This window comes from Bos indicus, chromosome 15 (genome assembly GCF_029378745.1).
Source record: "Bos indicus isolate NIAB-ARS_2022 breed Sahiwal x Tharparkar chromosome 15, NIAB-ARS_B.indTharparkar_mat_pri_1.0, whole genome shotgun sequence".
NCBI lineage: Eukaryota > Metazoa > Chordata > Mammalia > Artiodactyla > Bovidae > Bos > Bos indicus.
In genome coordinates this window covers 20,831,170-20,845,720 of record NC_091774.1, presented here as the reverse complement: position 1 = coordinate 20,845,720, position 14,551 = coordinate 20,831,170, and the positions used below count along the sequence as shown (strand labels likewise).

General features: G+C 41.3%; 1 protein-coding gene across 1 annotated transcript in view; it reads right to left on the bottom strand.

Annotated features, from left to right (window-relative positions):
- The window catches only part of FDX1 (ferredoxin 1), a 35,401-nt gene extending 26,630 nt beyond the window's left edge, over positions 1-8,771 (bottom strand). Inside the window, exons 1-2 of the mRNA XM_019975456.2 lie at positions 8,420-8,771; positions 2,731-2,855 (exon numbers count right to left, since the gene is read on the bottom strand). Coding sequence (XP_019831015.2) covers positions 2,731-2,855; positions 8,420-8,598 — 304 coding nt within the window. The 5' untranslated portion in view covers positions 8,599-8,771. The remainder of the gene's footprint in view (positions 1-2,730; positions 2,856-8,419) is intronic.
- Positions 8,772-14,551: the final 5,780 nt, after the last annotated feature.

Here is a 14,551-nt window from a genome sequence, read left to right as displayed (position 1 = left end):
GCAGTGTATTACTTTTCATTTGTGAGAGAACAATTCAAGAAACCAAGCTTAGTCAACTAAGTGCTGCTGAATATGAACTCATGAGGGAACTCAATTATATATAAATTTTACAGAATATATATGGAATTACCCATGGGTTCTTTTACATAAATCAGTCAATCTATGGTATGGATCTGAATCATGTGAATTCAAAAGGATATCTGCACAACTTCCCACTCTCGCTATACTATCAGGACATAACATACTTTAATATTTCTACAGATTTCTGAAACTCAATCCCAGCCAAGAACCACCGCTTTAGAGTAAGAAATTCCTTAAAACTAGAACTCGGAGAAGGCAATGGCACCCCACTCCAGTACTCCTGCCTGGAAAATCCCATGGATGGAAGAGCCTGGAAGGCTGCAGTCCACGGGGTCGCTGAGGGTCGGACACGACTGAGCGACTTTACTTTCACTTTTCACTTTCATGCATTGGAGAAGGAAATGGCAACCCACTCCAGTGTTCTTGCCTGGAGAATCCCAGGGACAGGGGAGCCTGGTGGGCTGTCATCTATGGGGTCGCACAGAGTCAGGACATGACTGAAGTGACTTAGCAGCAAAACTAGAACTATAGCAACTATGTCATCACCTAATTTCTGTAACAAGTGTTCACAAAGGAAAGACACTTCTTAAGAGAAAAATGGTTTCTTACAGGAAAAAGCCGAGGTTTGGGAGTTATGAGAAACTTAGGCTTGAATTTTGTAAGGCATTCTCACTTGTTACTGTATGATCCAGGGAACACTAAGTTTCTCTGAACTTTATTAGTTTCTTCACCTATAAACTGGAAGTTAAAAAAAAAAAAAAAACTGCCTCTTAGAGTTGTTAAAATAATAGATAACATATGCTGGAATATAGTAGGTCCAGTTATAGTTATCCCTGTAATTGACATTAGATTCAGAAATTTAGCAAATATTACTGAGTGCCAACTCTGGTTACCTGAGTGATAAGAGTCTTCCAAAAGCACACAATCTAATAAAGGGAAGGGACATTCTCTCTAAAAAAGAAAACTGAAATGAGTATTAACATATAGAAGTATATTTAATATATCATGGGAAAACAGAAGGGAAGAAATAATTCTGATCTGAAAAGAGCTCTTAAAAGTGCAATATGAATGGTCCCTTGAATGAAAAATAGTCAGATATGCTCCTTGGACCTGACTGCAGACTAGTGGTTCTCAAACTTTCGCATGCATCAAATCACATGGAGGGCTTGTTAAAATACACATTTCTGGGCCTATCCCAGACTTTCTGATTCAGGAAGTCCAGAGTGGGGCCTGAGAATGTGAATTTCCCAAGTGGCACTGATGGAACCCTCTTAGAGAACTACCATTCTAGACTAGAGAGAATGCTCAAGCAAAACTGGCAAGTGACATACAGTGTATCCCTGAGCTCTAAGATGGCAGTTTCCTGGATATGGGCTTTCTGTGAATGGTTAAGGAATAAGGTAAAAAGTCTAGGAGTGAAAATTTCCTAAACAAAACACTCCCTTAATAAGAAATAGATTAACTACCCTTTCAAGGAAGGTGAGTTGACATCCCTGACTGTATAGTGCATGCATGCTAGGTCACTTTAATCATGACCGATTCTCTGAGATCCCATGGACTGTAGCCAGTCAGGCTCCCCTGTCCATGGGATTCTCCAGGCAAGAAAACTGGAGAGGGTTGCCATGCCTTCCTCCAGGAGGCTTTCCCACCCCAGGGATTAAACCTGTGTCTCTTAAGTCTCCTGCATTGGCAAGCAGGTTCTTTACCATTGGTGCCACCTGGGAAGCCCACCTGAGCCACAGAGATCTTCAATGTATGGTGATGAACGCTATTTGGACTTACTGTGATCTATGTCACTTTGCAGTAAATACAAGTATCAAACCATTATGCTGTATGCCTGGAACTAATATGTCAACTACATCTCGATTAAAAATTAGTAAGTAAAATAAAACTCACTTAAAACAAAAAGAATGCATAAGTTCAATGTAACTAAGAAAATACCAGTCTGGGAATTCCCTTGGCTGTCCAGTGGTTAGGACTCCTGGCACTTTTACTGCCAAGAGCCTGGGTTCAATCCTTGGTTGAGGAACTAAGATCCCATAGCCTCTGTAACATGACATTATGACATTTAGTATCTCAACCTGGTATTTTTTTTTTTTTTAAATTTATTTAATTGGAGGCTAATTACAATATTGTGGTGGTTTTTGCCATACATTGACATGAATCAGCCATGTGTCCCCCATCCTGAACCCCCCTTTTACCTCCCTCTCCATCCCATCCCTCAGGGTCATCCCAGTGCACCAGCCCTGAGCATCCTGTCTCATGCATCAAACCTGGACTGGCGATCTGTTTCACATATGATAGTATTCATGTTTCAATGCTATTCTCTCAAATCATCCCACCCTCGCTTTCTCCCACCGAGTCCCTGGTATTTTTCAATTCCACACACTACTTCCAGCTTTGCATCACACATATAATCAATAAGGTAACGAGGCAACAGACTTTAGGGCATATAGCTAATTAAATGTTCAAAGAATAGAAACACGGTGCCACTCTTAACTTCATAAGTGAGAATATAACACTAAAGCATCCTGAATTTTAATAGTTCACTTAGCATGCTATAGTTAAAATTCTTCAAAAAGAAAAAAACAAAGCTGAAACCTATTTAATAGTTTCACTTATACATTTTAAGGAATGTTCCATACTCACCAAAACCATCAATATCTAGATTATTTTGAACCACAACATCTAGCAGAGAGTCACCAATTTTTCCTTTGGTTGTTAATGTTTCACCATCACGGTTTATAAAGTGGACTGTTATTTTATCTTCTGAGCTGGAAAAGGAAACAGTTCTTTATTACTTTCAGTAATTTCAACATACTTTAAAATAGTTGCTTGAAGAATCCGTAAGGTGAAATAATTAGGTTGTGTGTGGGTTTGTATGCATGCAAATATGCTCCTTTATAGGATTTTCTTTTCTTTCTAAAGTTTATTTGGGAAGGAGACACCAGAAACCAGAGGTATAACTATCTACCCACCAACCGGAAGGGAAGTTCTGCCACCCTAAAGGAAATGGCGAGTACGTCACTATCAAGGCCACCTGAAGTATGTCTTCCCAGTGGTCACCATCAGTCACAGTTACATGAAATCATTAGCAATCATTATCACTTGTGAAGTCTGTTTTGCTCTCACACAGGTCCTCCAAAAACCAACATCTCTATGAATGTGTCCCTAAAAATTAGATGAGGGCTGTGGAGAGCTTTAAACACAAATCATCATGCTATTGATAAGGCAATTGTTATGCAAGTGTCTGACAAATACAGTCACCAAGAGGCAGCAGTTTGGTAGCTTGAGTAGCTGAACATTTTGTTTTGGTCAAAAACCAAAGGGACTAGAAAAAGGTTTTCTGTTTAAATCTGTGGGAAGATAAATATAACCCTCCTTGTATTTTTCATTATTATAGGATATCTATCAGTCAGTCATCAGTCTGCTAACTTACTTACATTTCTTACCCTTCTCTCAAACATGAGTCCAAATTTTGGGAAAAGAAATCATACTATCAACTAATTGGTCATTTAAATTTTTACTTCATAATTGAAAAGATGTACTTCAGCTTAAAATAATGAGTTGTAATTTTCACCACTCCCAATAGACAGTCATAGTCCATCAAAGAAAACTTTGTTTAATGTAAGTAAAACCTAGAATTGTACAATTTCAGAGCTATAAATATCATACAAATTACCAAGTACAGTCATGTCATTTCACAAAAAAAGGCAGCCTTATCAGATAATATCTTCCCTGATAACTCAAGGCCGAAAAAAAAAAAGATTCTATTAAAAATTGATCAGAATTGTGTTGAGAAAGACAGAATGTCCCTTAAATGGGCCTGTACTCTCCAACTTCTTTTCACAGGGGAAAAAAAATGCTTTAAAGCAAGTATTCCCAAACACACATGATTTTCAACTACGCAACTGACATTTTTTCAAAGAAGAATGACTAAGAATGAAGATACTCTGGAGGCAGGGAGACCTTGTTGGAGGTTATGAAAGGGCATAAATGAAGCAACAGTGTAGGAGATACTAATTTAAGAGATATTCAGGAGGCAGAATTAAAAGGTTCTGGAGAGGGAGGAAGTAATGCTGAAATTTCTTGCCTGGGCAATGGGAAATACAGGTTACCTGAGGATTAACTGAGGAGGAGAAGGAGTTTTGGGGAAGATCGGAAATGAGCTCAAGTTTAGACGTGTTTGATTTAATAATAGAAAAAAACATATGCTTCAACACGTTTGAACCTTGAAAACATTTACACTCAAGTTATACAAGCCTGGTTATATATATATTAATACATAAATTTCCCAGGAAAGGCAAATCTATAAAGACAGAGAGCAGATGAGAGGTTGCCTGGGACTAGGGTTGGACATGGGGACCGACTGTAAAATGTCAAACTGGTGAAACGAAATTGTTCCAGCGCTGGATTGTGTTTATGGCTGGACAAATCTAAGATATGGTAATGGCAGCAGAACCCTAAAGATGTGCTAAAAAATCACTGAATTTTATATTTATCAGTATATTTTATGCTTTATGTTATACCTCAATTAAATGTTGTCCTAATTCTATCCGAAGTTATGATATGCTTAGCTAAAGATAGAAAACTCATGTGTCAACACTAGTGATTATTAAATCGCTTAAATCATTAAATTGTTAAATCTAGAAAATCTTTATTCCCAGTTCACTAAACTGTGTACTATTATCAGAAATAAAACTTATCTTGAACATAAAAATAATAATAGAAAAAACAAAGGTCCAAAAGCCAAAGGGAAATATATGTCTGAGACCCACAGAAGTCTAGAGATTTGACATCACAAAACACCTGGTACACTAAGCGACAGTAAGTACAACAGAAAGATTTCCATAGTTTACCCACACTACTGAAGGCTGGAGGTTTGGGGACTGCTGCTCTTCTGGGGCACCCTAGAGCTAAGCTTTGTTATCGTTGTTTAGTCACTAAGTTGTGTCCATGGACTATAGCCCTCCAGGCTCCTCTGCCCATAGGATTTCCCAGGCAAGAATACTGGAGTGGGTTGCCATTTCCTTCTCCAGGGAATCTTCCTGACCCAGGGATCCAACCCATGTCTCCTGCATTGGCAGGCGAATTCTTGACCACTGAGTCACCAGAGAAGCCAACAGCAAAGGAATTTCAACTCTGACACCAGATTTCTCTTCTTTAAAATCAGGGTAACATTTATCTCATAGTTTTGATAACATATGGAAAATTCCTAACAGAGTAGAGCTCAACAAACACTGATTGATAACTTTTATTTAAAGTCCCAGTCCTTTTGCTGCTAAGGCGCCTGAACTGCTGCTACATATTAAAGGTGTGCATGCGTGTGTGCTAAGTTGCCTCAGTCATGTTCAACTCTTTGCACCCTATGGACTGCAGCCCGCCAGACTCCTCTGTTTATAGATTCTCCAGACAACAATACTGGAGTGGCTTGCCATGCCCTCCCTCCAGAGGACCTTCCCAAACTAAGGAAAGAATCCATTAAAGGTGTTCAGTCCCAGAAAAAACTGCCGAATTAAGAGTAATAACAGGTTTACCAAAGGACAGGAGAGAAAGCAGAAATGAGAGTAAAAGTAATTGTGCAGTTGAGAAAGTATGGAATACAAGAGTCAGAAGACATAAATTCCAGCCCTGGTTCCAACGTACTCATTAGGTGACCATGGGAAGTGGCAATAACGGTGACTTCACTAAGCTGCTGAGAGAATTAAAGGAGAGAAAGTTTGTGGAAACATTTTATTCCCTAAAAAGCATCATACATGTGTACTTTACTCACCTAACTTTATTCATTATTAACAATTGCTACTGATGGGTTTCGTAGGTTTCTCTTCCCCAATTTTAAGAACTAGCAAAAAGTTTTTAGCTATTCCCCAGAAGATCAAGATTTCAGGTAATGGAAAATAACTATGATCCCTCTAAATCCTCTATCATCATCAATATATCAACCAGCACCACAAACAACTACTTCCTTCAACTGTTACCCTTTATGCACCATGCACTGCCATTTATTCTGTTCAGCCACAGCAGATATCTCAATCAAGTTGTCAGTGGCTGTTGTAGAAAAGCTCTTAACAGACTTCTGACAGACAAGGGAGTTATGGCTGCTGATGCTCACCCTTTCACTACCTGGGGCGGCCTGGGGCAGATGGTCCAAGAAAAGGGCCCCATCTAGAGCGCCCCACTTCCACAGCCACCTTAACTCTTCCAAATGACCCTACAGGCTAAAGAATTATCAACTCTAATGGTGCTCAAAAAACAAACAAAAACTATGTGAGTTCTAGTCCCAGTTTTGCCTGCTACTTAATATAAAATTTTTATTCTCATTTATTTACTTTCCCTGCCTCAGGAGATTTTCTTAAGGATCAAGTGAAATAATACACGTGAAAGCCCTTTGCAACCTAAATCACTACAACATGTAAAGTACTAGGACAGGGTATTTTGGAGTTAAAGTTTTTTGACTCTCAGTTACTGAAAGCTTACTTACATGTTAAACTTCAAAGTCAGAACTACAGCCTCTAGACTGCTCTGTCCAATTAAACTTGAACAATAACAGAGATATTCTATAGCTGTATATAACTGATGTCCCAGACAGTAGCTACTAGCTATGTGAGGTTATTCAGTATTTGAAATGTGGCCACTGGAACTGGGAAACTGATTCTTTAATTTTATGCAACTTTAATTATCTTAAATGGCTACATGTGGTTACTGGTGACCATACTGGATAGCCTGGGAAATTTAGTTGCAGCTCCAAAGTCTGTGATGGCACAGGTCATCAACAGAAACTGTGCCAATGGGGCAGAAAGTAGGTTTAAGAGGGAACAAAACAGATGTGCTTCCCTTTAAGACAACCTGATATACCAAATCAAACAGTAACCTGGAGGAGATAATTCCCACTCACGAAAGCACTCATTTTCCTTTAAATATGTTACATAAATGTGTTCAATAAGAGTCCCAATTTATACACAATTTTTCAAGAAAGCAACCAACTTAGAAAATAAGGCATCCAGGTAGATGGACGTCAAAGACTGGAAAGTAACAAATAACCCCAACTTGCCTTCCCCATTATCTCCTTCACAGTTCATGCAACAAAAATTTAGTGAGCACCCACTACCTCACAGATTAAGGGGGAAAAGATGAGTAGGTCCCACACCCTATTCTCAGGAACTTCACAAAAAGAAACTAGAGAGGAACACAAACCCAACTGTTTTTCCCTGCTTCCTACTACAGGACAGCTGGTCAGAGAGCTGTTCAGAGACCTACATTATACTAAGGCTCCATCCACCACAGTGCTATACTCTGAAATTATGAGTTCATTTTATCTCTATTGTATCTAAAGAGGATTGTGTCTTTGAGAAACAAATCTACCCAAGAATATAAAACTGCAACATATTCTGGGCAAATTTTTTTTCACATCTCTTTCAACATTTAGTACACAAAACTCAACGCTGTGGGCTTAGGAGGCGGCTGAAGCTAACAGGTGGGATTTACTGAGCCCCCCAGACTCCTTGCAATATGTGTATGCTGTTATTTGTTTCTTTAAATAATCCTGTGAGGCCTACACGACTCTTAACACCCAGTAACAGACATTAGACAAACTGGATAATAAGTGTCAAAGCCCAGTTTAAAACCCTGGCTTGCCAGTCCAACGCAGGGGACTTTTTATCCGACAGCAACCAGAAGGAGTGGAGAAGGGCATGGCATCCTACTCCAGTATTCTTGCCTAGAGAATCAGACGGACAGAGGAGCCTAGTGGGCAACAGTCCATGGGGTCGCAACGAGTTGGACACGCCTGAAGCGACTTAGCACGCACGACTTAGCACTTAGCGGGGAGCACACAGGGAAGCTCGGGGACAAGCGGGTGTACCCTAAATGGACAAGAACTTGGAGACAGAACGTTTCCAGAGCCGGCAGGAGGAAGAGGGCCCAGAAGAAAGCCCTGGCCGCGACACAAACTGGGCGCGAGGTTCACCGCGGTCTCCGGCAGGGCAAAGGTTAGATCCACGCCAAACAGCACGGAGAACCAGCAGCAGCAAAGTGCCAGCTTTCCCGAGGGCACAGGAGGCGCTGGGACAGGGAAATCGGGGGTCCCAGGCCCCCGTTCCCCGCCAAGCGTCGATGGACCTGAGAAGCAACTTGGCAACTGACGACAAGGAGGAAGCGACCGCAAGGGACGACCACCCTGGGGACATGGAGAAGGCAGCGGGACTGGGCTTGTGGCCCGCAGGCCGGCGCCCGGGAGAGGACGACAGACCTGGAAACCTCTGGAGATGACGGAGGCGCCGCCACCAGAGGACCCACGAGCTCGGCGCGCCCTCGCGCGCGCCCCCCGCGCGCGCCTCACCTGCTCTGCGCTCGCCCCGATACGCTCAGCGTCCGCGTCGCCACTGCGCCGCCGCCCAGGCCCGGTCCTCGGCTCCCACGGAGGCCGCCGGCTCCCGCGCGCGGTCGCGCGAGAAGCCGCCACCGGCCGGCCGTGTCGCCGAGGGCGGCGGAGGCGACGCGCAGGAGGCGGGCGGCCATAGCCTGTCGGGGAACTACGGAAGGCGACGCAGGCCGCACGGCAGCGGCCGCGAGGGCAGACTCAGCGAGTACGGGCGGGCTGACGCCGCGCGGGTCTGCGGAGAGAAGAGAGGCGCAGCGGACTCTCAGGGCCGGGGTTCCCTCGAGGGCCTGATGCGTTCGCCACCGGGGGCCCCGAGCGCCTTCCGGGTGACTATAAGGCCCGCGCGCCTGAGCGCAGCCCCGCCCCCTGCCGGCGCTCCGCCCCGCCCCCTGGCCCTGGCTTTAGGGGCGGGGCTCCGCGCCTCGTTTTACCTACTGACCAGGTTTTGTCTTGATCTTGCTGCTTCGTTGGCATCTAGGGTCCCCAAGTGAGAACATTAAATTTTAAAAGATAGCAGAATGTCTGACGAAAAGATACAATAAAACAATCCCCAGTTAACTATACCACTCTTTTTTTTTTTCTGCACCTCCTTCTCCTGTCTATTAAAAAAAAGTGGGAGATGGCCATCTTGGAGTTCAAAAACTAGAAAAGAGAATTACAACAGTTGTTTAAAAAGGACCGTAGGAAATTTCAACATGCTAATAGGCAAACACAAAGAAGAATAAAGAATAATAACTGTGACAATAAAACTATAAATAATCACAGTAATGAATGAACGCGGATACCGGAGAAAGCACGTGATGTTCCCAGACTTTGAGTAGCAAATAAATGCTCGTTGAGCAGCTGAAATCCACGAGCCTGAACAGGAAACTTTGATGAACTGAGAGCTTTTTAAGAGTTTTACAAAACTAGGAAGCTGAATTTAAAAATACACTTCATCGTGGTTAATACGTTGTGGGGAACGCATGGGCTTTGAGGTCAGAAATAGCGATGTTCAAATCCAAGGTCTACCACTTTTGAGCTCTTGAGACCTTGGATAAATTACTCTCTTAGAGGATCAGAATCCCCAGAACAGTTTTACGTGGAAAAGATGTTCCATCCTTCAGGGCCAGCCTGAGGGTTAGACAAACTAACCCGCAGGATGGGGTAAGGATAGGATAGTGCGTCACAAAGAGCCATAACTCTTCCTGGGCCTTCCTGCCTAAGGCTACTCTTTAAAGGTTAAAGTCACGTGGCTCTTGCAAATATGCTAAACACAAGAAAAGATACACTAAAGAATACCCAGAACAAGAAAGTATAGGCCTAAGGAAAGCCTCTCTGGAGACAACGTACGGTGAGTATTGAACCGGAGGGCAGAGAGACCCGGAGTCTATCAGCTCCTGAATTGCCTCAATCTTCAGATAAAGAGAAAGACCTTCAAGTTGAACCGTTCTCAGCAAACCCCGAGAGTAGCCTGGGAGAGGAGGTTGCTTAAAAAAAAAACAGTTAATCATTTTTTTAAGATGAAATCTCCAAGGTCAGATGAATTACTTGTAGGAAAAGAAATGGAAACGAACAAATGCTCCAGAAACTTCTCAGGCCTCCTGTAAATCCAGCTTCAGCTCTGCAGAGGCACTTACAGATTTCTGCTTTGTGGAGTAGTTGTTTGTATACATACTTCCTTTTAGTAGCCCCCATGCTTCCAGGGCCATGGCCTTGAGCATATCAGGGTTTCAATAAGTATCTGTAAATAAATGAATAGTATAATCTCCATTAGTTATCATCAGAATTCATGAATCATGTGCAGGAAGATTAAAGAAGAAAAAAAAAAGTTTTCCAGATTTTCAAAGGGCAGTAAGGGTAGATTCCGAAAATCACAGACATGCAGATTCAGCAGTATTCCAAAGGGAATTTATAAACATAGGTTCATAAACAGAGATTAAAAAGTAATATGGAATTACTGAGGACAAGCTTTTGCTGATGTGTTTATCTAAAACTCCCACTCTCCCATCTGTTACTCCTGTCAAAATCCGCCTGTATTCTGAAAGTGTGAAAGTGAAAGTCTCTCAGTTGTGTCCGACTCCTCCTGACCCCATGGACTATATAGTCCACGGAGTTCTCCAGGCCAGAATACTAGAGTGAGTAGCTAATCCCTTCTCCAGGGGATCTTCCCAACCCAGGGCTCAGTCCCAGGTCTCCCGCATTGTAAGCAGATTCTTTACCAGCTGAGCCACAAGGGAAGCTCAAGAATACTGAAGTGGGTAGCCTATCCCTTCACTCATCTCATATTTGATCTTTCCGATGAAGTCATAGCTACTAATCGCAAAAGATCATCCCTCCCTCTGCTAAATGCCTGAGACCTTTGTTTATTCCTGAAAACTTTATGGTCCCCATTGTTTCAAATAGGATAATGTTCATGAAAGTGTGTTGTAAACTGTAAAGTGTTATAAAAATTCCGGTTCAGTGTTTACTGAGCACCTACTCTGAGCTTCAGGGTACCGTGTGCTCTATCATAAATACTTTGTATAGCTCCTCTAGAGTGAAAGTATCAAAAGTAGGAAGGCTGTCTTAATCATCTTCATATTCCCAGCACCTGGCATAGTGCCTGGCACAAAAGCAACCATTTAATAGTATCTTTGTTAAGAACTGTGTTACAGACTTTCACAATGTTTTAAAATTAAAGTGTCCTTGATTTACAATATTATGTTTCAGGTATACACCAAAGTGATTCAGTTACTTTTTTTTTCAGAGTATTTTCCACCATATGTTATTACAAGATACTGAATATAGTTCCCTTTACTACACAATAAGTCCTTTTTTCTTACCTATTTTATGTATAGTAGTTGGTATCTGTTAATACTATACTATTTATCCCACTCACTTTCCTCTTTGGTAACCATAAGATTGTTTTCTATGTCTGTCAGTCTGTTTCTGTTTTGTATATAGATTCATTGGTGTTACTTTTTATATTCCACCTATAAGTGATATCACATAACTCTTGTCTTTGTCTGTCTGTCTTACTTCACTAAGTATAATAAACTCCAGGTCCATCCATGTTGCTGAAAATAACAATATTTCATTCTTATTTGTGGCTGAGTAACATATACACCAGCATCAGCCCCGTGGCCAGACCACAGGACCTGATAAGCACCAGAGACTCAGTGCTGGCAACGCAAGGCACCTATAGAATGCTGTACATGTTGATGCCTGGCACCATCTGCATGCAGTATTGGGGGAACCTTGGCACGACCCCACTCGAGATGACTGATACCCCTCCCCTTCTAGCCCTAGAATGCCCACCAGTGATGTCTATAATACTTATCTCACATCTTAAGCCACTTGTCTTTTGATAAGCACTTGGATTGTTATGTCTTGGCTGTTGTAAATAGTGCTATGAACATGTATGTTTTTGAATTTGAGTTTTCATCTTTTCTGGATATATACTCAAGAGTGGGATTTCTGGGTCATATGATAGCTCTCTCTTAGTATTTTAAGGAAACTCCATACTGTTTTCCATAATGGCTGCACCAATTAACATTCCCATCAACATTATAGGAAAGTTCCCTTTTCTCCACACCCTCTCCAGCATTTATTTGTAGGATTTTTGATAATAGCTATTCTGACAGGATTGAATTGGTATTGCATTGTGGTTTTGATTTTCATTTCTCTAATAGTTAATATTGTTGATCATCTTTTCATATGCCTGTTGGCCATCTACATGTCTTCCTTGGAGAAAAGTGTTTATAGATCTTCTGCTCATTTTTTGTTTGAATTGTTTGTTTTTTTGATATTGAAGTATAAGAGCTGTTTGTTAGAAATTAAGCCCTTGTCTGTTGCATCTTTTGCAAATATTCTCTCCATTCCATAGATTGTCTTTTCACGTTGTTGATGGGGTATTTTTGCTGAGCAAAAGCTTTTACATTTTATTAGGTCCCATTTGTTTGGTGGCACTAGTGGTAAAGATTCTGCCTGCCAATGCAGTAGACACAAGAGACACCAGTCAATCCCTGGGTCAGGAAAATCCCCTGGAGAAGGGAATGGCTAATCACACCAGTATTCTTGTCTGTAAAATCCCATGGACAGAGGAGCCTGGCGGGCTATAGTCCATGTGGTCACGAAGAGTCAGACATAACTGAGCAAGAAACAGGACATGTTTATTTTTACTCTTATTTTCTTTGCCTTGCAAGACTGAGCTATGAAAATATTGCTACAATTTACATCAGATAATGTTTTGCCAGTGTTCTCTTCTAGGAGTTTTATGGTATCATATCTTATAGTGGTGGTGGTGGTTTAGTCGCTAAGTTGTGTCTGACTCTTGCGATCGTAGCCTGTCAGACTCCTCTGTCCATGGGATTCTCCAGGCAAGAATACTGAAATGGGTTGCCATTTCCTTCTCCAAGGGATCTTCCCAACCCAGGAATTGAACCTGGGTCTCCTGCATTGCAGGCAGATGATTTACCAACTGAGCTATGAGGTCTTTAAACCATTTTGAATTTATTTTTGTATATGATATGAAGGAGTGTTCTAATTTCACTTATTTACATGTGACTATCCAGATTTCCCAACACCACTTATTGAAAATCTGTCTTTTCTCCATTGTATAGTCTTACCTCCTTTGTCATAGGTTAATTGACCATAGGTATGTGGGTTTATTTCTGGGTCTCTATTCTCTTCCATAGAAGATCTATATGTCTGTTTTGAGCCAATACCATACTGTTTTGATTACTATAGCTTTGTAGTATAGTCTGAAGTTTGGAAGGGTTATACCCCTAGTTTTGTTCCGTATTCCTCAGGATTGCTTTGACAATTCTAGGGCTTTTACGATTCCATATAAATTTTAGGGTTATTTGTTCTAGAAATTTCCATAATTTTTATCTCATACCTTTAGCTCAGCAACTCTGTAGAGAAGACATAAATATTTACTGACATTAGCAGTGTGAAAAATCATGATGCTAGTGCTGAGGACACAGCAGTGAACAAAACAATCCCTACCCTCTTATTTTACAGATGAGCAAACTGAGGTACACATTGGTTGTGACTGTCTTAGAATTATACTGCTATTAAGTTGTGAATCTAAAATTTAAATCCAGGTCTTCCTGGTCCCAAGTCTGGGGCATAAGCCTAAGAAATGACCATTTTATTATATATATTTACACATAAAATTTTATTATTATATTATTGTACATTATATTATTATGAATATGTTTATATCACATGTATTTTTCACATCTACATTCAATAGTAGATGCTTTAGAGGCTACACAATCCATATAATTTAGAAACAGGATCAGAAATTAGCATTGCCTAAAATTTTAAAAAGTATGAAATTAAGTATATTTCACTCCCAAGAAATTACTCCACCCCCAGGGATTTATTAATATGGCTGATAAAATTGGTGAATTTCCTAACTTTAAATTAAATCACCAGTATGTAAATAAATTGCTGTCTTTGTCTTAATTGATCTTCCTGTCTGCAGTTAGCATCCATCATACTCCCTGGCTCAGATGGTAAAAAACTGCCTGCAATGCAGGAGACCCAGGTTCAATCCCTGGGTGGGGAAGATCCCTGGAGTAGAAAATGGTAACCCACTCCAGTACTGTTGCCTGGAGAATTCCATGGACAAAGGAACCTGGCAGTCTGCAGTCCATGGGATTGCAGTTGGACAGAACTGGGCAACTAACACTTTCACTTTCATACTACCAGTAGGCTAATCCTATTAACATATTGATATGATCAAGTTACTTTTGTCAGCCTTAAAAATAAAATAGCCAGTTATTCAACCACCAAAATGAGATTATTCAGGAACAGCAGAGGAATTGCCACTCAGGCCATGCAAACTATGGCAAACTACAGGCCAAGATCAGAAAACAAAAAAAAGGGGGGGGGGTTGCTTTTATAGAGGGAGGGGCTGTTTTGAACAAAAATTCACTGGAGGCCAATGAGAGTCCAATACTTTGGTCACCTGATGGGACGAACCGACTCATTGGAAAAGACCCTGATGCTGGGAAAGATTGAAGGCAGGAGGAGAAGGGGACAACAAAGGATGAGATGGTTGGATGGTATCACCGACTCAATGGACATGAGTTGGAGCAAACTCTGGAAGACAGTGAA